At 39.6% G+C, this 25,778-nt stretch overlaps 1 protein-coding gene across 3 annotated transcripts; it reads left to right on the top strand.

The window, feature by feature from the left end:
* The first annotated feature begins 1,116 nt into the window (after nucleotides 1–1,116).
* On the top strand, nucleotides 1,117–25,778 carry LOC103141665 (GDNF family receptor alpha-4). 3 transcript variants are annotated; one of them, XM_007557405.2, is made up of 10 exons: nucleotides 1,117–1,353; nucleotides 1,536–1,742; nucleotides 11,797–12,063; nucleotides 12,144–12,236; nucleotides 12,313–12,682; nucleotides 14,966–15,075; nucleotides 15,471–15,605; nucleotides 18,966–19,102; nucleotides 21,584–25,156; nucleotides 25,190–25,778. In XM_007557405.2, the coding sequence occupies exons 2-9, from the start codon at nucleotides 1,688–1,690 to the stop codon at nucleotides 21,785–21,787; spliced, it is 1,371 nt and encodes a 456-aa protein (XP_007557467.1). In that variant the 5' UTR covers nucleotides 1,117–1,353; nucleotides 1,536–1,687; the 3' UTR covers nucleotides 21,788–25,156; nucleotides 25,190–25,778. The 3 variants fall into 3 exon arrangements, with proteins under 3 accessions (XP_007557467.1, XP_016529806.1, XP_007557460.1); XM_016674320.1 differs by having other exon boundaries at nucleotides 1,533–1,742; XM_007557398.2 differs by having other exon boundaries at nucleotides 1,117–1,742.

The raw sequence follows: 25,778 nt of genomic DNA, 5'->3' as shown, positions 1-25,778 counted from the left end.
CCAGACACAAAGAGGCAAAATACCTCTTCAGGGTCAAAGGTGAGTAATCACATTTAAAGTGATTCTTCTCTCAGGGTAAATACCTTTCAATTACATGGTTAGGCGCAGTGTATCTTTAATAGTCTCTCAGTACAATTACAGAAGGATAAAAGTGGGAAACACTCTAAGTATGACTCTTCATTGAAGAGATTGGAACCTACTTCATTTAATTTTATATTTTCAAGATTGTTTGTCATACAATCTAAAACCAGAAATTAGGATATATGCACAAACAATACTGTTCCTTCGGGCTCCTAAACCAGCAGAGGGCCCCCAAGAGCTCTCACGTTTGCAAACGGAATGAAACTTTCTCAACTTCAAATGAGTAGTTTATGAAAAATGAAAAATATTGTTGAAAATGCTTCTGTCCATAAACAGTTAAGAAGAAATAGAAATCATCTAGGATTTAATAGAACTAACGGATATGCTAGTTTTAATAATAAATGGTGAAATACAACTTGACAGTTATTTTAACAGTCACAGTTTAGTGTCACTAATCATTTCTGCTGATTGCCTCTGTGTCGCAGTTCCACAATTATACCCATAAAACACTGACTCTAAGTGCAACCATTTAAACTGTCCCTGCCTTATGGACACTTCTGCTGTGGGGGTTGAACTTTTTCAAAAAGTGGCCAGATGGAGTCGAGTAATAATATTGAGAGGGGGAATCAAAACCAACAGAAATTCAAGAGATTTACTTAGCTGACAGAACTAGAAATTTTGATCCGACATCACTTCTGATTTACTTTGACCAAAAACTGAATCTGTAATAATTTAACAGCAGCAACGAGGATGAGTGGGATTCAGTGCTGTTCAAAAAAAATGTCTTAACAAGAACAACAGTGTCTGTTTTTAAGTGGTTTTATTGTTGCGTAATAGTTCTTTCTTGGCATTGGCTATACCTCTTTATCCTGATTAATTCAAAAGAACAGTCTTAAACGAACCCAGTACTGTTCATTGTTGGAAGTTATGTAAATCATTTTCAGAAATTTGTTATTGTGATTAGAGAACTTTTTTGTTTTCTACGTTTTCAATTGAAGCTTAACCGTGGCATTAAAAGATTAAAAATCGCCTCCTTTCAGTTACTTCCTACTGTCCACCTCCTGCTTTCCACGGAGTTACAACTTCACCGCAAAGACCCAGCTGTTCCTTCAACAGGAAACGTTTTGTCTTCCCCATTGGTACGTCCAGCCTGTTCGGGGGCCAATCAGGTTGGGGCTTCGCCGCACTCAACGTCCGCGCGGACAACCGTGGAGCTGAGCTGCGCGTGGAATCCCACGCAGAAGCGTAAAAGGCAACGCGCTTTGGAGACAGGTGCGTTTGCCTTTGCTGGGGAGTCTTTACACGGCAGAGAATCTTTTCCACTTTTCAAGCAATTCACAGGAAACCCGCTGAATGTTTACCTTGTTCCGTACGAATCATAAAAATGAGGGGAGCGACAAAAATCGCGAGAGCTTGAGTCACTTCTGTGCAGTTTTGCCAACTTTGTGCAGCAGACCGTCCGGAACACTTCAGTCCGAGCGGACACAGCAGCGGGAGCAGCAGCAGGAGCCAGAGGAGTGCACAAGGAGGCTGGATGAAGCAGGAGACGGGCAACTGAGCTTCAGCGAGCCGGGTACCCGCTTCCCCATTCCGCAGCTGTCCCCCAATGTCACCGGACAGGATGATGATCATTGGACTTTTGCTCAATGTCTTTTCTCAGGGTAAGGAGCATTTATCATTTAATTGCATGAGTCCATTACACACATTTTCCTCTTCCATTATTTTCAGGTGTCGCATTTTCATGCACATGCGTTTTATATTCAGACCCCTTTACTCTGCTGTCCCTAAATACACTGCAACCACGTCTCCTCTATTTGTCACAAAAAATCTCAATGAAATACTTTGGAGTTTATGGTTTGGCACGCAGGGGCTTTCAAGGGTATGAATACTTTTTCAGTCTATTTAGTAATTAGAAATGCAGCCTCAGGATAATATTTTTTATTTTAAATTTTGTGCAATATTGTGAGCAACTTATTTTAGAGAACAACAGTAAGCTTAGCAGATCTATATTTCCAAAATTTCATACATAAAATAGCACAAAAAAAAATAAAAATAAAAATTGATCTTTGACTAAGATGTACATTATTACTCTGAAATTTTGTTCATTTTGCTAAAGGGATTTTGTATTTGAGGTACAAAAATTTGCTTGTGTACATAAATGTTGGATAGTTATTAAAATACAAGAACAAAGGGAAAAGTGTGTGTGTGTGTGTGTGTGTGTGTGTGAGAGAGAGAGCGATAGAGAGAGAGAGAGAAAGAGAGAGAGAGAGAGAGAGACAGAGATGTTTTTTTCAAACCAAAAGAATGCAGCAAAATAATTCACTCTCGGTTCAAGGTAAGCTACTGAGACATAAAGTCAAAGAGGTTTATTAAATCATAGAGCAGGAAAAGTGTTTTCTATGTGGATGACATCATTGGGTCAGGTCCGTTATCTCTGCCTTGGACCAGATCCAGACAAAGGCTCTTCAAAGTATTGACTGGACTGTCCTGGGCTGCTGCAAATATCACACATGAATTTTTAAACACTTTAGTTCTCAGTACTAAATCAGAGCTTAAGTAAAATTGAAGTAATGATTTAAATCTTTAGGTGAGCATGACAGGTTTGGAGAATCCATTTGTCTTAGCTGATGATCAGATGGAAACAAAGCTGTCCAGAATAGTTCACACTTCACGGATTTGGATTCTTCGTCCTGCGAACACATTCAACTTTCTATAAATAAGTTGTTTACGACCGAAGCCTAAAATCTGAGCTCGGCTGGTAAAGAAAAGTAAAAAAAAAACTTGTTGGTCTTTTATACAAAAAAATATCAATTTAATCAGTGCTGTTGTTTGAATTTCATGTTTTCTCCTGTTTGCATGCACCGCATTGAATGACTTTTATTTAGAGCACCTCTCTCGTCAGTGGGTTCAACGTCGCTGAGACGCATGCAGACATTATAATTGTTTAGATTATGACAAGATAAGAGGAGACGGGGGCTTCCACACGTCCGGCTGCATCCCGATAATGTTGGCTGTGGGTGCCCATTAGAGATTAGGATCGCTGAAAAAGATTAACTGCTTTTCTTGTTAATGTCAAGCCGCTCATGCATTCTGTGTGCCACACAGAGTACTTAGCTTAGGTAGAATCACACCAAGGAAAAACATTCATTTTCAAGTGCCAATTAATTGAGATCTGACTCATTACACATGCAAATTAGATACTCTGTCATGATGTCAGTTCTTCCTATTATACCTGATTGGAAATCAAAAATTATTTGATTCAAAGTTTGTCATTAACGTCGCCGAGAACTGCGGATTGTGCAGAACGGAGTCTTAAATCTGCGTCGGTTTATATTTAATTGTCATTGGTCGTTTCTGCTACCTCAGCAATGCTGGCAGGAACTTCAGAATAAGAGTGCAGCCTCCCCAGCTTGTCTGTCATCAAGACCAAAATGAAGAACATCAAATAACACAATATCTGCTTGATTTTGATTTCATGCGTCTTTAAGTTAAAAGACATACTTTCATATTTAAAGTAACCTTTTCATGTTTCTGCCGCCTGTGGGGTTTTATGCGACAGGCCAACACAAAGTGGTGGCGGTGAATTGTTTTCAAATTATTTTGAAGTAAGAATCTGAAATGTATGGGATGCATTTTTATTCAGATACACCCATGCTAATCACCTTTTGCTGCAGTTCTGGTTCTGTCTGTTGGGGTATGTCGCTACAAGCCATGCAGACCGCAAATTTGAATGACAAAAATGTCGCATGCATTTCCAGATTTGATGGTGGGGATGTGTAAATATCAATTTTCAAGCCTTACCACAGATTCTCAAGTAGGTTTAGGTCTGAATTCTGATTGACTGTTATCTAAACCATTTCATTTTTAGCTCCAGCTGTATGTTCACACCAAAAGAGCATTTTCTTAGTCTTTCAACGACTGCTTTCTTCTTACCTATCTTCTATTAAATGCTTAATTGCTTTCCTGTCAACTCATTGGTACAGAGTTTCCCCATCTGTGTGAATTTCTGCAGCTCCTCCAAAGTTACCATAGGCCTTTTTGGCTGCATCCATGATTAATATCAGTTTTGATGGAAAGCCATGTCTTCGTACACTGATTCCCAACCCTCCTCCTCAGGCAACACTGTCCTGCATGTTTTATATAAGTCTCTATTTCAGCACATTTGATTCTAATGATTCATGGCGTCAAGTGCTGCAGAAGTTGGTTAAATGTCCAGTTATTTAAGTCAGGTGTGAGGCAGCTAGGAGACGCCTTCAGGACAGTGGTCCCTAAAGACCAGGATTGGGAGCCACTGTCTTAATCAATCTTCATTTGCAGATGATAGATTGAACAGTGGTGCATGAGGTGCTCAAATCAGATTTTTTTTCTAACCCAGCCCTGCTTCAATCTCATCCACAACCGCTGTTTTCCTGTCTCTTCCTGATGCTTTTTGTTATCTAATGTTCTCTAATAAACCTCTGAGGCCTTCAGCGGACAGCTGGATTAATTCTGAGATTAATTTACACACAAATTAACCTTCCTTTTTTTTTACTAATTAGGTGCCTTCTGAGGACAAAAAGGTTGTTCTTAGTTTTATTTGGAGGTGTTGGAGTAAATCTGGCTAAATTCCAAAAGCGTACCACACTTTAAAGACTTTTGAGAAAGATTTTTAAAACCATGCGTCCTCTTTCTTCCTCTTCACAGCTTTGCAGTAACACTGTGCTGGTCTCTCACATAAAATTCAAAGAAATGCCTTATTGTTTGTGGAACAATATTCAATAGCTATGAATAATTTTGCGGCTTGCCGTCTTTAGTGTGTCAGAATACAGAAATCCCTTCCTGGTTATCATTTTCCAGCTAATGCAGATGACGTCATTCACACCTTTCCCTGAATTTACCTTGCAGAAATCTCAGAGACAAATGGCCTGACACTAAAAGGCCTGACGGTGTTTGTGCCACGTTTGAAAACTATTGTTAAATGACATTTAACCCGACTTTGACCTGTTACTGCCAGGCCCCTTTGGATTATTACAAAAATCCCAGGCAGTGCAGGCTGCAACTGTTGACTGACTGCTGCTATTTCTGTGCCTTACTTACTGGACCCGATTGAGCCTGACCAGTGTTTGTCACAGGTTCGTTTTTAGTTCACATAAAGTGAAAGATATTCATGAGCATTCTCAGTTTGACTTTTTGAGTTTTTCTACTTGTAGAGTTTTCTCTCTTTGTTGTCGTGCCGTCTTTTTGTCTCTCCTCATGCTGAGGCATTGTCTGTCTGCACTCTGATTTTGTATTTCCGTTTTGTTCACAACAGCAAGACACAAAAAAATAAAATAATAATAATTGGTGCCTGTTGAACATCGCACAGGTAAGATAAAACATAAAATAAACCTTTTATCATAAGTAGTAATTTACATATTAGGCTTTAATGTAATTAAACTATTGAAGGATAACTGTCATCATAATTTCACCTTTTATAAATGTGATTTCTCACCACCAGCCTCTTAAAAAATGTGTTATGGTGATTGTTTTTTTTTCCTATCACCTAACTGCCATTGCCAGTTACTCAGTTTTTTGTGTTAATCTGAATCTTGACTGTCACTCACAGACAACTGCACAGATAAAACTGCTCTGATCAATGGGCATTACATGTGTGTGTGCGTGTGTGTGTGCATGTGCGTGTGTGTGTATGCGTGTGTGTGTGTGTGTGTGCGTGTGTGTGCGTGTGTGTGTGTGCATGTGGCCAAGAAATTATGTGGCACATTGAAATTTAGGAACACAGTAAACAGCAGAAGGCAGAAGCCTGGAAGATTCACTCCGACTGGCTGATGATGCACCTGATGCATTTAACCTGAACTACCGTGGAGGCTTGTGGGGTGTTGTGGTTAATGCATGCATAATGTGGCTCCACAATCCGACTGCCGTGCCTCATTAGATGAGGCATTAGCCACGTAGTAGACGCACTATTTCAGAACATAAAATCAGCGTGCACTCAAGTGCACCTCTGGCTCAACTTTTTCTTTTTTCAGACAACCATTTTACCATCCGTCACTGCTCGACTGGGCTCGGTTCTGGCTTCAGCTTATTGGCGATACACAATACCTGCAATCTTCTTTGTTTAGTCTGCACAAAGAAACTTAGGAAAAAGAGGCTCAACTGGACCACATTCCTGGATTTCCTGCCTCACAGAATCCAGGTCTTGTTTGCATTTCATCAAGCCTAATTGAGGATTCTGCTTATCAAAGCATGGCAGCAAGGCATATTTAGTCAATTCTAGGCTTGGAGTTTGTAAAGGTTTGCCAAATGTCTGTGCCGCCATCACTACACTCTCTTGTGACCACAGAGTGTGAAGAGCTTCAGTCAGTTCAGCAGGGATTAAAAAAAGGGACAGAAGTAGAAGTTGGAATAATAATAACTCTGTTCTTATTCACATTTAATGTAGAGTTCAACACCTCATGCATTTTCTTCTGCATTTAGTAGAGGTTTCCCAAATTTACCAGTCAACATTCGGCCAGTTTGGGAATAAACAATTTTAGTTTCATTTGAGCTGATTCCGAGGAAAACATAGCAAGTAGTGTCACTTATTGGCATGTTTCTGCATTTAGTTCACTGCAGTGTCTCGCTGCTATGTGTGTGACTTCCTGTCGACAAGTCCCTTCTGTCACAGTTCCCGACCAAATTTCACATCAGACTCACACTTTCCCACTAGGCATTCTCTCTTGCCTAATCAAATTACTGCCCAACAATCTGGATTCTCTTCAGCCTAACCCACCATGTTTGAAGAGACAGAAGAGGAACTTGCCAAACCGTCTCTCCCTGTGAGAGTGGGCGCAGAGTGTTGAGGGCGGCGCAAAAATCACGGCGTTAACCTTCATCAGCTTTGCCTCACAAATTCTATTAATCACTCCAGTGAGAAATCAATAGGGTGCTCGCATATCAAAGTAATTCATGTCTTACGTTTTTTTTTTTTCCTATTTTATATCATTTAAAATAAAAATCAGCCTCTGTCTTTTCTAACATTTTTCTCAATCAGGCTTTCTACTTTTTTTTTTTTTTTTTTTAAATGTTGCATTGCAGAATTTACTTTGCCTTGCCACTGTAAAGCCTTTTTTCCTGTTAAAATGTACTACAAACAAAAGTACATGTTATATGGATTTTATAAAGGAAAGACAAAATAGTTCATAATTATGAAGCTGAATGAAAACAATGGCTTTTATTTTAAAACTGTTAAATGCATTTTCTGTAGCCATAGACTTAACATAGACGTCGCCCAATCTGAATGAACTCGAGTTATTAAAGACAAATTAGCAGCATTTCAGTTTTCAGTTTGCAAAGCTGGTTGAGGCAAACCCCAAATTTAAAATCCGTGCCTCACTTTTCAGATTGCTATTTGTAAAAAACGTTGAAGGCCATTCATCATATGGCTTCCACTTCACAATTATGGACTACTTCATGTTGGTCTGTTACTTAAAATCCCAGTTGCATACAACAAAAATTGCCTCCATACAATTGCAATTCTTTGCAATTTAGACTGTTGGCTCTCTGTTTTCCGCTGTGGTAAGAATAGAAGAAAACAAAGTGCTCTCTGTGCATACAGAAGATTACAAGAAGCTTCTTTAAACTGCAGCTCAACACAGTGGGATTTGACACTTTGGTACAATTAGCAATACATAATACATAGGCAGACTTTGCAGATAGACAGGTAATGATCTCCTTTACACTTCACGCGGAGCTGTGACTGTGACAATGACTCACTGCCCTGTGTGATACTATTTTTTCGTCCCGCCTCCTCCTATGGATTCTGTGCGGCGGCTTTGGAGGTTTTCCTGTGGCGGGGATGAAACACAACTTCTGTTCATGATATGTCTCATACCAAAGTGAGACATGGACCTCATGCGGTGCTCGAGATTACAAAACATGCAGCAGCAGAATTGAATTGCAGTCGCGCTTTGTGCCACGTGTCAGCAGGAGCTTAATCGAAGTGTGTCACCAGACGAACTCAAAAGCCGGGTTTGTGCATGAACTGAGGCGATGGATTATATGTTTATGTTTACGAGCTGAGCCAGTGAGCACATGTGATAAAAAGACAGGTACGGATCTGCTAGCCATCATTCATTAGGTTTAATTTCTAACACACTTTATGCGTTTGCTCGCCTCTTCTTCTGCGTGGGGTGCACTGATAAAAGGGTACGACAAATTCACAAAATCAAGACGAAAAGTGTGTGTGTTTCCTATACACACACGTTATATTTTTTGCTAGACTGAGATCGTATGGGTAGAAACTGGTAAGGGTAATTAGGTGTCACATTAAAAAAAAACTAATTTCCAGAAGAGCTTTAATAAAATACATTTTTCACTCACAAAGAGCATTTCCCCCCATTGTTTCCCTCAGGCAGCTTCTGTCTTTTCTGCTTTGTGACTCTAATGGGGCAAGAATCATCATTATGGAGAGATTTGTGGCTTTTCTCTCACAGACCTTCCTGGTTGGAACATTTTGAGTCAAAACAACCCTAACTCCTTATTTCTATAGACAGACGGGCTGTTGTGGTTCTGAAGAGAAACGAGTACTGAGGATTAATAGCTCTGTATTGTAGAGTGTAAATATTTTGGCTTGTCGCCTTATAACCACGTCTGAATCTTGACTGCGCAGGCCTTTGTTTTAGGACGTTGTTCTTAGTTTTAATCAACTTCAATGAAATTGAATGAATTCAATTCATTCAATTTTAATGAACTGCAACATTCCTCAGCATCTCAACAAAAGATGGCATCTTTTGGAGCTAACGTTGATGGCAATGACTGGAAGTGCAGCTCTGGTTTTTGACATGTAATTGGCTGCATCTTCATGGCGGCGAAATGAAAATTCCATTACAGATGGTGACTTGATCGAGAGAAAGAAGGAGATAGATGATGATGAAGAGAATAGGTGAAGGACCAAACCATGGGATAGCCCTAACGTGACAGTGAGTGTCAAAGAGAAATGATCCTCACAAGATTTGTGAGATAAGACTGGAAGTAGCTGCAGGCAAAGTCTGTGAGTCCAGTGGAGTGGTAGGATCGGATGATTTGTGAAAACTGTCTCTGTACTATGAAAAGAGCGAAAAGTTGACTGGAATTTCTTGAATATGGATTGGAGGCGTGCCTGTGGTTGTTGTAGTAGTTGGCTTTCTGAGAAGTGATTTCATATTGGCACTTCTTTACTGAGGTGTGATTTGGAGTTTAGTTTCAGCTACCGTGCTTCTCGAATGGCTGAAAGCCAACATTTCAAGCAAATATTTGCTTTGTGTGCAGTAAACGCCATTTCTTTCCTGAACTTAAATGAACGTATCATATTGAAGAGTTGTACCAAAAATAGTGATTACGATTTATTTTTATAATCATGCTGTTCTCCTTTCGCCTACCTTTTGAAACACATTACTGCATAAAAACTGTAGCTTTACTCTTTGTGTAAATTTAGTATGCTCAAATAACTGTAGGCCTGTTTCCAAAGCTGAATTGTGTTAAATAAACTGTTTTTAGCTTCACAGAGGTGTTGCATCTGGAGGCGGTGTTTGATGTTGGCTAAAATGCTTTTTCCAAATAAATGCATTTCTGTTAAAGAAGGTTCTCACACTCACTGTTACGGCGTCTGACAATGATATATGTTTTCCAAATAAATTACATGTATGTCCCTACAGTATATGAAGTACAATAAGCATAACAAATGTTTTCAACATATTTTATCCTTCAGAGTCTAACGACTCTCATGACAATGCAAGTTTTATTGTGATGATGAATGGAGTAGTTCAAACGATGTTTTAGAAAAAAAAACTCCCTGTGAGGGTTTGTGCATTCTAGACACATCTCATATTTGAGAGTTGGCTGCTGAACAGCGTCGCTTTTGAGGCAGAAAATTATCATGTTCATATTTTTTTTCTTTTTTTTTTATGTTTGTGTGTGTGTGAGGCTGTCTATTCGCCAGAATTTATGCCAAGTTTATGAAGGCAATGCTGCTGGGGTTGCTATATCCAAGAAGCTCTCCAGTGATGAATCCAGTGATGAAAATAGAGTTTGTCAAAATAATCAACGCTTGAAAACGTTGTTCCGGCGAAGTGAACATCTGTGAAATCAGAAAGAAAGGAAATCAATCTTGAAAATGTGCTTTGGATGGATGTCAGCAACTGTAATCCTGCACTGGGGAACCTGGATAAATTATCGCCTGTAAAAAATAAAAAATAAAAACTTCATTACTAGTATGACTCATGAAAGACATCAATATGGTCCAACACTGAGCATTGCCAGGAATCTGACATTACTGTGTTGTGATTTAACAGTGTACAATCTTTATTGTACATGTGTTTGTATTAGCTGATGAAATATAGGCAAAAGAAGCTGAAATAAGTGTGCAGTCATTACCAAGACCTTGGCCAATTACTTCCACAAAATAAACAACAGTAAAACAAAATGGTTGTAAAAGAGAAAGGGGACTTTAGGGCATCAAAACCTTTTGCTTGGGCGACCACGGACTTACCAAAACTCTGCAATAAGTCAGACAGGAGAATACAGTGAGACCATTTAGGCAGAAAAGAGTTTTAACGATACCTTCTGCTCAAGAGACAAGCTGGCAAACTGTGCAAGGTTCAAGACAAGGTGGCAATATTTTAGCAATATTTTCAAGAAAACTAGGAATACAGATATTTTGTTCTCACAAATAATTTGAAGGTTTAACAGACTAGAAAATATAGGAACTGTTGCTAGTCTACACAGTCTACCATTGATTTGTGAGAAAGAATATAGTTGAGAAAACCATTAAGATCCTGAAGAAATTATTAAAACCGTTACATAAAAATACAAACAAAAACCTGAGCTGACGGTGAAAAAAATTACTCACTAATTTGACCTGTTGGAAAAACAGATCTTCTTATGCAAGTAACATTGGGAAACATTAGGACAATGTCATTAATTTTTTTCTTGTCAGATAATAAAACTTTGATCTAGAGATCTTGATTTGGGTCAACAATCTGCCTTTGTCTTCATGGATAATTTGGCTCTGTGCAGGTGAAATTTTGAGGTGGTTCAATACTTGACTCTCAAAACCATTAAGAAAAATGTCAACTAAATGTTTTTCTGCATCCAAATAAGGTAATAAGGTGTTTTATTGCAAAAGAGCTGCAGCTCCAAAATTTCATCTTTTTTTAACATCTTTTTAATCCCTTTAAGGGATCATAAAGTTGACGAGCCAGGTTTCTGCACTGATTTAGATTTTTTTAACGCCATGCCTGAAACCTGAGATGAGCTGATTAACTGCCTGTTTTAGTTTAAATGTGATGATTGATCATTTCGTTGTAGTGTTGCATGTAACCACATCTAATCTAAAATCGTGTATTTTGGTGTATGTTACTTTATAGAATGCTGTCTGCAATCTATTACTACAAGCCTGCTTCCTGGCTGAGATGGAGACCTGAGTTTCACACTCAAGTTGCACATTAATTGCAAAGACTTCAGGCTTGACTTGACTTTTTGACCAGAACATAAACTGCAAACCTTCTGCTCTGACAGGTGAAGTGCAGCCGGACATGGTTTTTGCTGAAAGGATGAACTTGATTCATTATCCACTGACCTTCACCGATCGTGGGATATTAATAACACATAACAACCTATTCATAATTGAGCACACTGTTACCTTACTTTTTAGCTTGCAATCCGTAGCGTCTGCAATGAACCTGTTTGCAGCTCATAATGTCAGAGTCTCCTCTTCTGCAGGCGGCGTTTCAGTATCTGCGTCCTTAGACTGTCTGGTGGCGGAGCAGGGCTGTGTCCAGGAGCCGTCCTGCAAAGGCATCTATCGCCTGCTGGAGTACTGTGCGGCAGAGGAAGCCGTGTCGCCTCTCAGTTCAGATGCCCGCCTGGAGTGCCTGGAGGCCCAAAACTCACTGCAGCATTATCGGCCCCTTCAAGTCTGCAAGTGTCAGCGGGGCTCTCGCAGAGAGGAGCACTGCCTGAAGGTTTACTGGACCGTGAGATTCGCAGGTGGGTGGAAAACACACACTTTGTACGTGGGTGTTCTTTGAATTCGGTTGCTTCATTCGTGTGGTCCAATGTTGTTTCAGCGTACGATGAGTATGAAGTGTCCCCATATGAAGAGCTGAAGTTGAATCTGGTGAGAAACATAGAGGTGTCGCGAATGGCCTCCATCATGGCAGGTAGAGTATGTCCTGTTGGTTTAGAAAGCTGTTTGTTTTACTTCACACTAACGAGTCGGTACTCTGCTTCCTGCAGCTTCCTCTGTTGTCGTGGACGGCCAGAACCAGTGTCTGAAGGCCGCCCAGGACTGCGGCCTCTATGAGAAATGTGGCTCCCTGCGCTCAGAGTATGTGGTAGCTTGCACCAAGCGAGCAACAGCCACCGACAACAGCTGCAACCGCCAGAAATGCCACAAAGCCCTGCGGCGCTTCCTGGAGCGTGTGCCGGAGGAGTACAGCTTCGCTCTTCTTTTCTGTCCCTGCTCTGACACTCTGTGTGGGGAGCGCCGGAGGAAAACCATTGTGCCATCATGTTCCTTTGAGGAGAACGCAAGAGGGGAGGAAAGAGTCGGCAAGCCCAACTGCCTCAGCCTCCAGAACTACTGCTCCAGAGACGAGCTGTGTAGGTAAGAGCCTGTGTGCAGAGAAACAGGAGCAGTAAAGTCTGCAAAGCGATGAGCAGCAACCCATCTACCCACTTTCCAAAGTAGTTGCATTAGTTCACTCAAATATTCATAACAGTTCAACTTCTCATGCTTTTTCACGACAGCCAAAAACTTAAAATATGCATAAAATGAGTTTATTGGGGTTGAATATGATAGACCTTTGCAAAGTAGTTCATAATTCTGAATTTTAAGCAAAAGTTAAAGTGCATGTTTTCAAAATTATGCACATATAAGTTCTTGAGAAGATTTAGCTCCACAGGATTGATGATTTTAGAAACATGTTTGCTGTATTTGTAGCTGCAGATCTCTGGGGATAAGTTGCTACAAGCTCTGCAGATCTATAACCTGAGATATGTTTTATTTTTTAACAAACAGGTCAATGTTTCTGTGATCTTTGGGTTCAGGGTCATCAACAAATCTCATTTTAAATTACATTTCAATCGGACCACCTCACCTTATGTGGACTTATAGGTTTTATATATGTGCATACTTTAATCTGTACCAGCAGTGTCAAACTCATTTTCATCTTGGGCCATATCAGGATATTTAATGTTCTCAAATGGCCAGTTGTGCCAAAATAAATTGATAAAACCCATTTCTAAACTTAAAATGTTACTAAATGAATGTCTCTGCATATGATAAATATGTTTTAAAATTAAATAACATTGAACATCGTTTCACATTGATGTAATTTGACAGTATAAAAATAAAGCTGCTTTGATTTGATTGATAAAATGATAAAATAATATTTAAGCACACAGTTGCTATCCTGAAGGTTCTATTTAGACTTTCTATGTAGAAATATAGACTAATTTAGGGTCAAACTATGGGAGCAGTGGTTAAGCTTAAGCTGTTTTGCTTCTACCATCTTACTCCAGTTCCTCCTAAGAGATCTCCACTGGCTCCCAGGCCAACTGGTTTGTAAAATCCGAACTGTGCGTACCGGGTCAGCCCCAGGGCATCATCCCCACCGAGAGTCCCAAAACGCTCAAGAAAGTTCTGCGTCTGCAGAACTTCTTGCCCGTTCGTGGATAGTACAGAGCTTAGTTAATAGTCACGCTCTCTAGGTCGCAGGGACTCAGGCTGACTGATCATAAAAAGCTTTTCTTCCTGCCTTGGCTCTCCCCTCACCACTTAGACATGGTACAGCAGCCACAGCAGAAGCTACACCCAAACCCACGGTCAATTTCATGGTCTCTTTTCCCAGCTGTCATGAATAATACCGGGAGACAACTGAACTACTCCACCTGAGAGAGACTTCCACATCCCCCCTGAAGCAGCACGGTGCATTTTCCAGGGAGAAAAAAAAAAGACTTAAATTTATGACTCTTAACTGATTCATCCGTAGCGATTACTTTATTCATAAACACATGCAGCACAAAGCAGAGGGGAGCACCCTACACACTTTCCTGGAACGGAAAATGACGGATTTGGTTAGTAATTTAGTCTGTAAGGGAAATTATAGCAAAACAGGTGTAGCATTTACTAATGTTATGACATATAGTTTATATTTTCTAAATGAAAACGGTTGGCAATAATAAAAGGACATTTTCCAGAGACTCATTCTGCAGCCACATAGCAAAGCTGGTGTGTTATTAGCAGCACAGCTCGTTCTGTTTAAGAAAATACTTTTATTATTTTGTTTCTCAAGGCAGCCACAAGTTTCAGCCAATCAATGGGAAAATCCCTGAAACGCTCCTTCAGTAAAGAGATAAAAATATGTTTGGTTCACTCCCTAAGCCCTCAGTATTAAACAAATTGAAATTGGAAAGCTCTTCTTAATTCACTTAATCCAACTTGTTATGCACTGTAAAAATATTTAACCTTTTCACCTTTTTTTCGCCCCACAGTACAACCAGAAACTTCCATGTATTCAGTTTGAATTCGAGTTCATGCAGTGAAGATTCATGTGTTGTTTTTGTCTGTCTGTATTGAAAATGAGATCCAAACAGATAAGATTTAATTTCTGAAGTTTTCTTACAAAGAAGTGTTTGTTGTGCTGAAAAAAACAACAACAAATTTCCAAACATATTTCTAATGTAGGTACTTCTCTTTCTCATCCTTCAATTTATTTCATTGTTTTGATTTATGACAGCCCCGAGTGCCAAAATAAAACTTCCAAAACACTTTAAAATGCATTCAGTTTTTATGTGTTGACGCTCCGAAAACCCATTTTCTCCACTGAGTGTGTGTGCCTGTGTGTGTGTGTGTGTACCTGTGTGTGTGCGTGTGTGTGTGTTTCAGATCCCGATTTGCAGATTTCCAACACAACTGTCAGCAGTCCTCTCTTTCTGCCTCTGGCTGTATGCGAGAGAGCAGAGCCATGTGCCTCAAGGCTTATACCGGACTCATAGGTGAGACGCTGAAAAAAAATTAAAACATGGAACAAGGTGAAACAGAGAAGCTGAGAGGGGAAAAATAACAAAAGCCAGTAGCAGAACTCATTATCAGTTTTGTGTTTCTAAAATTTAATTCACATATTCTTTGTTTTAATGCACAAAATAAAGATGTAGATCAATTAAAATGCTGTGATTCAAAAGCACCATTTCTTGATGGTTTGCATGAGCATAAAAATAATTTTATTTCCTTCCGTTTTAAAATACAACAAAAGCTTCAGTGTACTTGCAGTCATAACAAAAACCAGACAACTGCTGACTTCATAATCTAAAATTGTTTTTGCACGGTGCAAATTCTGTACTTTTGCTGATGGAAAGTGTTGTTTAAAGAGTTTTAAACCTTTGTTTTCCAGGAACCATCATGACTCCCAACTATGTGAGCAACAGCAGCACGGAGGTGTCCCAGTGGTGCTCATGTGAAGGCAGCGGGAACGAACTGCAGGGCTGTCAACGCATCCAGAATCTGTTCAGCAACAACTTGTGTCTACGTAAGGGAAGTGCATGAGAAAGTTTGTGGGACAGTTCAGTTTTAGGGCTGAACTGTCCCAGTGGGCCATAAATTGCGCCCACTCAGGACTTGATGGACTCTTTGGATTACCTGGACTTTTTTACTAAAAAAATCTGGTGGCTATGGTTGAGAAAAACTGAGTCCTTATTTATGTTCATTATATATCAAATGAACATTCTTTCATGAATATTTTAGCTGCCATACTCAAATCTTTTAGAAAACCTGTGAGGAAACCAAGGACTTTATATGATCCACAGCAGACCGAGGCACTATAGAGAAATCTAAATATGGCTTTTCTGTAATTTGTCTTTTTCGGTAGATACATCTGGACCTGCTTTTGGATCATGCTAAAAAGAGAAGAGCAGTAATGGGAGGTCTCTTCCCTCATGCCTCCCAGATGGCTCTTTATTCAACTTAACAATTATGCATAATTTGTATATTGGTGACTGAGAGATATTTTTTTCATGTGTTCCTAAAAGCCTAATTACTATGCTTTTTGTTTCAAGTAAAATAAAATGTTACTTCGTTTAATTTATGAATCAAATCCTTAAAAGAACAACGCAGAGGCGCAGTAAACAAATCTAATCATTTTGGATAACTGGCGTTACAGCTTAGCAGATATTAACATCTGAAACATATGCTGAAAGTCACAGAGTCGTAATAATATCACAATCCAGTTTTCTATAATATTGATCAACTAATATGTAATTACTAGAGTGAAACTGGTTGAAAGGTTTCTGTTTGTGAAGAACAGATTGCTGCATTTAGGGATTACATCTGTAATCGACATGATCAGACAACAAAATAAATAAAATCCAAGGTTTGAAAATGATCAGGTATAAGAGACCTAATGATCTCCTGCTCCTTTCTTACCGTCAGAACACAGTGAGATACTTTAAGTCTCTACTGTAAGGATTAAACTAAACACAAACATTAGCTCCGGCAGTTTGTGGAAGTTTTCGATTTCCCTCTTCTCTCTGTGAATATTGTGAATAATGGCCTCATGTGAAGCAGATCATTAAAACTGAGAGCATAACCACAGTTACTTGAAAATTCTGGATTGAAATGTGGCAAGAAACATGAATTAAAATAAATTATAGTTCTTCTGAAATGTTAATGAGTCAATGCTGCAGCTTAGGTTGCCAATTTCCTTCATGTCTTTATACTTTGTAGAATAAACTCGCAGCCGACAATCCTTGTATCACTGTAATAACAGAGGAGACGTCGTATTTCAGCTGTCAAATGTAAGTATTATCTAAATGAATGGCGAGATGCTAATCTAACTGAGCGCTTTCTAATGTGCATTAATACAGAATTCAAATGAGGTGGGCCATAATTGATGATTGAGAGGGCAAGGCACTGAACCATAATGTTTTCTTATAAATAAATGAACAGCGAGAGATGTTCTCCCGGGTGCTTGGCCGCCTGCCAAATGCGAATGTGATTCTGAGACTCGGCAGAGTCGATGAGTCCTTTCACCAAATCGTGATCAACTGGAAGCGGCTCGAGGTTGAGTCGTAGCCAAACCAGAACGAGCATCTAGAGGTCTTGCTCAGTACGTCCTGCTGGTGTATAAGGATGCCTTGTTTAGCATGTGCCGTACTAAAAAAAAAACAAAACAAATTAAAGCAATAGGGGACAGACAGACAGGCGGTTTTAATTAGAAATAAGATTTCACAATGAGGGGCCTCATTAACAATCAAGCTGTATGTGACTTTCATTTAGCGTACAGCACTCACATTTTGTTCTCAACATTGTCTTCCAGAAATAACGTTGAGGCTCAGATTAGTTGTGATTGTAAACCAATGCAAAGTGAAGATAGTGGGAGACAATGGGAACTCTGCATGCCTGTTTTCGCCTGCCAGTCGGCTACCATAGATATCCTGGAGATACCAGCTGCTGGTTTATTCCAGAAAACTGGCATTTCTTCCCATTCTTATATTAAATAGATGCTTGTGAATAACCTCAAATTAATTAATCTTTTTTTTGTTGTTTTGTTTTTGAAACTGAAAAAAGTTAACTGCTTTCTTTATCCATTTGCAAAAAGGTTAACTTTGTGGAGCTCGTTTTTGTAATGTTTTTTTCACTGCAGAGTGACCATGTGTGAGCAGCACACGGGCCTGTGGCAGGGCTCATTATGTTGCCGATTAAACAGCCCATCCAGATGTGACCAGCTACATTTTCCACATTCAGTTTAACACTTAAATATTTCTTCTCCCTTCTCGGCTCGAGACAAAAAGCTGAAAAGAAGTTGTGCCTTACAAAAGAGGAAAAACTCCAAGTGAGGAAGAACTGACACTGGAATAATTTAGCATGAAAGTATATATGCATCTGATATTTGAGCCACAGAATTGAGTGTAAATTGAGTTTTTTATTTTTTTTAATTGGTTAGAATATAATTTTCTGGGCAGGTTTTTGACTCCATAGCGATTGTTTGACTTTTGTCCTCTGTGGCCGCAGCCGTGTCCAGAATCAGCTTTGCAAGTTGAAATTAGATGGAAAACACAACATGTGAGCAAGAATATATGCTACCATGTTACTTTTTCTTATTTTGTATATTTTTTTACAATAAGTGATATCTCTTACAGAATGCCAGACAAAATATATTAGAAAAAATGTGTAAAAAAAACCCCCCATAAAAATAAACTTAAATCCTTTTACTCATTGTGGAAAATATCACACGTTTGGAAAACAATGGTTGTTTTCACAAAATTTCTGTTGATTCTTGCATTGTTTCCCATAGAAATCCTTTAAAAATGAACGAATGTGTGGAAATAAACCTCGTGGATTTATTACATACAGTGGAGGAACTATGATGTTTCTTTTCTGAAGTTTTGGGATTCTTGTCAGATATTAAATGATAATCGATTGGCATCCTTTAGAAAACTTAAAATTAGATTGTAACCATTTTAAATCCAGAATGATACAAATCAATGCAGAATTGGTTTATTGGACAGATTAAATAAAGTTTTATTTTCTCTGCCACCTCAGTACTCAGAACAAAATTCTATATCAACATTGAATAAAAGTATAAAAATGAAAGTTCTTCATTTTTATTCTTTGGTTCTTCAAATGTTTTGTTCTGTTGAGTAATTTCACTATAAACTTGTATTATAAGGTTTTAATTAGTTGAGCAAATCTCTCTTAAACAAAAAAAATATATATATATATTTCTAAACTAAGCTCATCAAAAGGTAACTTTTGTTATTAATAGTGAAGAACTTGGAGTATTTGGCTCCATCTTAGCTGAGAACACACACTGATAATGTTTTAGTGATGATTCAAAGCGGAATTAAGATGTGAAACTAATGAAGACGTCCCCTGCTGATTTTGTTTTTAGGCAATGCCATCAGCTCCATGGGAATCTCAGCGCCTCCTCCGGTGGAACACACGCCGGTGCCAGTTTCTCAGCCCTCCCCTCGCGTCTTCCAGGAGAGGGTCCACGTTAGCGTCAACACGCTCCCTGAATTCAACAGCGTAAGCACAAACTCCTGCTACTCTCTCGCCGTGTGTCGGTGTTGGAGATACGGCTCCAGTCAGGGGACTGCATATCAAATCCTAACGCCGAAGTTTCACTGAGGACTGTAGCAGTGAGTTGAGGCCCAGCAGCTTCCTGCATAATCCCAGATTATTCTTGTCTCACTTCCTCTTCTATCTCCACCTCTCAGTGTGGTTCAGGATTAGCTGTAGGTGTTTGCTGCAATCTTGACTGTTATTATTCATGGGAGTGCGCTCGTCTGGTTCATATGTACAGTTGTAATCTTACTATATCCTGTATTGCAATAGAACCTCAGGAGACCCAGACCCCACAGTTCAGGTGTTTGACTTTTGCATTTCTTCCGCACACTTCCATTTAAATACCTCTTTACAATGATGTGGCGGGAATCCAGTGAAATAAATCAAATGACACTGACTGGTGTTTGAAATTTGTGAGGTTAGATCATTGCTGGACACTAGTCCGGCCAACATGGAGATGTGGTTGAGAAATTACAATTTCTTAAAATTGTCTTGAGTAAACATTCACGTAACGTCTCAGGGGAGTTTGCGGGTCAATTTGCTGATTTGCCCATTTGAACCTGAATGTCTCCATGCTTCCCATTGTGGAAGGTGATAGCTACCTTAATTGTTTTGCTAAATTAACACACTACGTTTAGCTGGAGGACATAAATAGTGCTGTAGTGAAATGCAGTGGCAGCAAAAACATCCAGAAGTAGAACGTCCCTTCATCAGGCTGTCACTTTTAGCTGCAAAAAGAAATTCAGCATCTCGGTGAATCACAAAAACTACTCACTGATTTTGCACCAACAGCGTCACAATCATTAAAAATAACAATAGAACTGATCTAGTTTCATTTGAATTCATGGAACAGTTCTGTGCAAAATCCTCCACTTTTCGACTTAAACTTTCACAAATAATATTGTTGTAGGGCAGGAGATAAATGAAAATGTAATAAAATCAGGTGTGTATTGTCAGTCTAGTGTAGTATCACAGTTCAGCATTGATTCTTACTGTTCGGGTCGCATGGAAGCTGTTGTTTTTGTGCAAGCTGTTGCTTGCAAGGTTGTTATCCATGGAAGAGGCTGCCTGCAGAAAAGTGTGGCGCTCGCTCCGTGACCTTTTTGTAAAAGCGAAACAGAGGATGCAGGAAGGGGGAGGGAACCCTGGAAGATAGTGGCATCAGGTATGCTGAAGCAGAAGGCTGTCCCCCAGGTGAATCTGCGTTGTGCATGTAAATATAATATGCAACATATTTATACATAGATGGAAAAAGTCCAATCTAAGCTGAGAACTGAAGTGTTGTCACTCAGAAGTGATATTAAATAAATGCAGCTGCACATCTTCAAACCACTGAGTATTATATTTCCATGCATCCCATAACAATCCTATTGTCAACAGTCCCATAGTGTTGCTTGATGCAAACAAGGCGGTTTTATTTTCCATGCATTTGGAGTTGTTCTTTCGCAGTTTTTGTCATAAGCAAATAAAAGAGCAGACAGCAGTTTGGCTCTGCTTGCCTTTGAGCTTCGATGCATGATAACTTGGAGATTTTAAAGAAGAAATTATGCTAGCCCATATAGGCATGAAGCCCCGTGGAGGAACCTTGCAGTTGCTGCAGAGATATCCAACGATGGCCGTCTTATGGCAGCAGCTTCAATGGAATATTTTATCAGGAAGAACATGACCTCATTCTCTTTGGATTTTTTTTTTTTTCATGTTCAACAGCCTGTTTCTTCTCAGTCCTGTTCCTGAATGTTCATGTTGTGGAGCAGATGCAGAACTTTACAGACATTCCCAAAATACGCTGGTTTCTTTGCTAAATCAAGGTGATCATAAGGAACCCAGACAAACAAATAAGGTCATTAAAAGTTGCTAATGGGGATGTGGGCAGATTTGGGCAGTAACTAATAACATTTACTCAATTACATTTACTTACTTGAGTAACTTTATTGGAAAAAATGGACTTTGGGTCCTGCTATGCGGATGTTACTTTGACATGTTGTTGAAGATTCTTTCATTGACAATATCTTTCCTAATTGCTGTGGCCTCTTTCAGTAGGATTATGTTGAAAGTACAAAGGAATCAGAAATGGTTTGTGTCACAACAACAAGTTTGAAGTACTGTTTTGGCCTCCAAATTTCGGAGAAATTTCACGCATCTGTGGTTTATGTTGGACAAACAAGTCTTATCCATGAGGCCCAGTTCAAAACTTGTCGGACTTCAAGAATCTGATGCTACCAGATGCTAGCAGCATCTAGTCCCAAGTGCTAGTAGATAAAAAACCAAACCAAAACAAATCAAGGCCATTTTGAAGGTTTAAATTCTCATCTTGAATATTTTCTTTGTATATTTGAGGTGTTTTCATGCGTAGCAAACTCCGACTCTTCTTGAGTCTACACCGTCCCTCCATGTTTCATTGCGCTTGTTAGTTGGAGCAGTCACTCTTTCTCTCCTCCACAGATGGAGGACAGTGACCAAGAGGAGGAACAGGAAGAGGGAGCAAATGAGGAGTTCAACGTCATCCCACCATACTCTGAGAAGGACTCCGACACCGAATCAGGTGCCAGAGGGAGTCAGAGAGGAGAAGCCAGCCAAGCGGAGCTCGCTCTGCCGTTGCTGCTGCTGCCAGGTCTCTTCTTGAACTGGGAATGCTGGAACGACTGAAGACTCGACTTTTCTCTCAGCTTAGAGTTTGCAGTCGCTTTCGGTGTCGAATTCATTGCAGCCCTCACTGTGGACCACAGTCGACGGTTACGGAAAAGACGTGTAAATGCCTCCAAAAAAAAGTTTGTGTCCTATTTCTCTGAACACTGTAAAATATTCCAACTTGTTTTTTGTTTTTTTTTTTCCTTTTAGGCATTTATAAGACATTACTCATCCTTCAGTTTATTTGCTTAAGTGACCTTTCCTCAATGTGAGCACATGGGTGAATTGCAAAGTGCTGTTTGGGCAGAAGCTATATCTAGAGCCTCCCTGTCTTTTAAAATAAAAAAGTAATACACAGTACTTCACAAAGAAGCATATCACCCAGGGCTAACATGCGCCACACACTCTCTGGAAAACCATACCCAGTCTACTCGACTGCAACGAGACGGGAGCGCAGCTTTTGATTTCTGTTTCATAACTCGTGTCGCATCCATTTCTCTGCTGCTCCTTTGGCTCTTCCTCTATCTTCATCATGCTAAAAAAAAACAACAACAACAATCTGCTTTAAAACAAGCTAATAAAAGAGGAAGCAGCATTTAAACCATTTTGTGAAAAATAAAAAAGGATCTCTTAAAAATTGCTTCATTTGACAAGACAGGGATGAGCTTCAGAATGATGCGCCGTCACGTTTTGTATGCTTGTTCTAACTCCACTCGCCGAAAATCATGACAAAAGTCACTTTGCTCTTTTTTTTTTTTTTTGTTAACACACCACTTAGCATTATTCCTCCTGCACCAAGCGGCTGAGAACTCAACCGCGGGCGAAAGTAATGAGATCAGACTCCATTGTAGAAACGGTGTTGGGAGAAAAGCAACATAAGCAATTACTGCACGATTCAAATTGTTCCCATGCAGGGGGGAAAGTCTGGAGTAAGGCTCACGGGAGAGAAAAGCCAATTTGCTGCTGTCGTAGCCTCTCACTTTTTTATCCTTAGGAGATCTAGTTTTAGTGCTCCTTCCCCGACATGTACGTTAGATGTTTTGGAAGCAAAATGAAGCGATAGGGACGGACATAGGAGGCTAAAGAGCCTGCTGGCTGCTCTCGTCACCGGCCAGCACATCCAGCCATTCTCTCTGCTTGAAATATATTTTGCTGATGTTAATGGTTTTTCCTCTTACGGCTCATTTTCCTGTAAAATTAAGGAGCTGTGGATACAGAGGTGGAAGGAAGTTTTCGTAGAGAGATATAAACCAGTCTAATTTCAAAACGGGTTTGAAAGAAATAACTAAGCCGAGTTCTGTAAAGATTTTTGGGTTTTTTTGTGTTTGAACTCAGTATTTGCAATGGTTGAACTGAAATTCACCGGTGATGTCTCAGATCGAGAGGAAAAGGCTGAATGACCCACAGCTTTTATGAAGTGTAGTGTCTGGTCTTGTTTACTTGACAGGTTGTTAAAATGAAGACTTAACTTTGGATGCAAACTGAGAAGGACAGAAATGTACTGAAAACCAACAAGCAGCTCTTCCCTGAATCCAGCTCCATCTTTCTTCACATTTTCTAGAAGTCAACGTTAAGCTTTAATTGGATTTTGTGAGTTTAGTAAATACGACTTGACTGTTACATGCTTTAGGGCAAAGTGACATCATGCTGTTTTTGTTTTTTGACCATTCCTTGCAGAAAACAGCAAAGTGGATGGACGACTCTTCAGTTTGCTAAAGCTCCAAAGTCCAAACCAGAAAAACAGAAATACAATATCAGACTGGGCATCAAAAGGTTGCGTTTGGTTTTAATAATGTGATCTTGAGCGTTCTGTGCTAAATATGGTGGTGTAACGGTGAACTACACACCAGTGTCAGAAGCTCATGTAGGGTTCGGGTTCTCGGTTCCTCTCAGTGATCCCAAGCATGGTCAACTGAGTCAAAAGGAACTAGACTTGGTTTTAGATCCTTAAGGATGTTTTACATCAGTTTCATTTTAATTCTCATTTAAGGCGTTTTCTCAGTTTAAGCACACTTTCTTGGTCAACTACAAACTTTGTGGGCCTGAAGCCCATCCAGGCAAATTAGGAGTAGAAAATGCTGGATTATTATATTATATACTTCCACGTTATAATTGTAGTCCACTTAACTCAATCAGATGCTAAAGATTGTTTTCTTGACCACGACCACATTTTTGTCCCAACTGAAGTTCCAGTTAATTGTTCCTCGACATCTGAATCAACACATCTGCAGTCATCAATAATCTCAGACCTGCTAATATTTAGCTTTCGCCATATTTCCCCCAGAAATATTTTGACAGAGCTCACAGAAAATGTTTTGCTGCTTCATAAACACTGAACATCTTAAAATCTAAAGACTAGTTTGTCAGCTAAAGTTGACCCTGGTGTGGGCATCCACATCCACCAAAGCTTTTCACTTGAAATATAATATCCTACCAAATATTCCACCCTGAAGTTCTTTGTGATTGCACCACTGCATGCACTGAAATTGACAGCTGCAATTCGATATGTTGTCCAGCTCAACGTTCTGTATCCAGAAAAGACAGTAAGAAATGCCAATAAGTGCAGCGACGACTAGTTAAAGCATAATTTCAACTAAAGAGTTTGTCACGGTGTGTGGTTGGTGGTGGTGTGGAGAGATGCAGGGAGACCCAGGACGTAGATGAAAATGATGATTTTAATGAAAATGCTCAAACAGTCCAAATCTCAGGCAGCACGGCAGAGCGGAAACACAGAGGCTCAGCACCGGTAGCAACTGAATTAAACAGAGACTGACAAGAGGAGCTTATGCCGACACAGGACTTCACAGTTCTACTGTGCCGGCAGACGAACTATCATAGACAACATTAGACAAGGACCCGAGGAGGAACAAGTGGGACTAAATACACTGGGAGGGTAATCGAGGGAACGAGACACGCCTGGGAACAATTAACGGGGAAGGTGCAGAGACAACAGAGACTCACAGGACAGAAACTGAACACAGAAAAACCCTAAAATGACACAAAAAACACGGATCATGACAGAGTTGTCATTTTGTGCTGAGAAAAACGTAGACGAAACGTGACTACCTATCAGACAGAGAGGTGCAGCAGTCAAAACAGTTCCTTTTATTATAAATAGCAACATCAAAACATCAAATATGGCTGACCTACACAGTTTTGCAAGCCATGCGCAAGCCAGTAGGCAGTTATGTAAATAAACAGACATACACCAACAACAGAGGAGTCAAGTTAAGTCAGGAACTCTGATCAGATCCACTGAGGGATCAGAATCTGAAACCGAGTCCGATAGTCTCAGTTCGATCGGGGACCAAGATTGCAACAATTGTTACATCAACATGTGGTGGTTTCTCATTTCTCTGTGCCAAACAAACCAAACTCTTTCAAAAAGTTTGGTTTTTGAAGTCCAAGTGGTTCTTGGAGTCGCTTCTGTTGGCTCGACTCCAAGAACCACTGAGGGAAACGACACAAAAACGTCTGAAAAAGACATGAGCGCAACTTCCTTCTTGACGAAAAGTAAACAAAAATGGAGTGGTGTCAAATTTCAGCAGCTCTAGAGTTTCTCTTTTATTTTTTGGCAAAGGACTACGAGTCATTTTTCCTACTAGCGCTAGACTTTTGAATCTTGAACGTCAGGAACTGGTGCCCACTTTGTTTTAGCCTTTTCGTCTTGTTTATGAGCTTTCGTATATTTTGTCAGTACATACCGTTTGTTTATATTTGTAAACATTAATGTCCCACATCGGTTCTGTTTGTTGAGGGCTTTCAAAGAAGAAAAGCTCTACATTTATAGAATCTAAATCTTAAAAGAACTGTGTAAATACCTACCAAATTAGACAGTTTGTAGTTTATATCATGAGTAGTAAGACCATGTACAGCACTGTTTCACATGCTAAATTTATTGTAAAAACATATAAAACATAGCAGATGTTTCCGTGTATTTCCTGTAATGTTGTGCCATAAAAAAAGTATGTCAGTTTGTTTACAGAATAAAAAGTCTCATTAAAACGTG

The sequence above is a fragment of the Poecilia formosa genome, unplaced genomic scaffold (genome assembly GCF_000485575.1).
Source record: "Poecilia formosa unplaced genomic scaffold, Poecilia_formosa-5.1.2 Scaffold3, whole genome shotgun sequence".
Taxonomy (NCBI): domain Eukaryota; kingdom Metazoa; phylum Chordata; class Actinopteri; order Cyprinodontiformes; family Poeciliidae; genus Poecilia; species Poecilia formosa.
This window is presented reverse-complemented; position numbering and strand designations above follow the sequence as displayed.

Excerpts from the sequence above, each read along its gene's own strand:
- LOC103141665 (XM_007557405.2), top strand. The coding sequence starts at position 1,688 with ATGTCACCGGACAGGATGATGATCATTGGACTTTTGCTCAATGTCTTT. Across the intron at positions 12,237-12,312 it reads AATGGCCTCCATCATGGCAG|CTTCCTCTGTTGTCGTGGAC; the intron begins GTAGAGTATGTC and ends TGCTTCCTGCAG. Across the intron at positions 15,076-15,470 it reads GGCTTATACCGGACTCATAG|GAACCATCATGACTCCCAAC; the intron begins GTGAGACGCTGA and ends TTTGTTTTCCAG.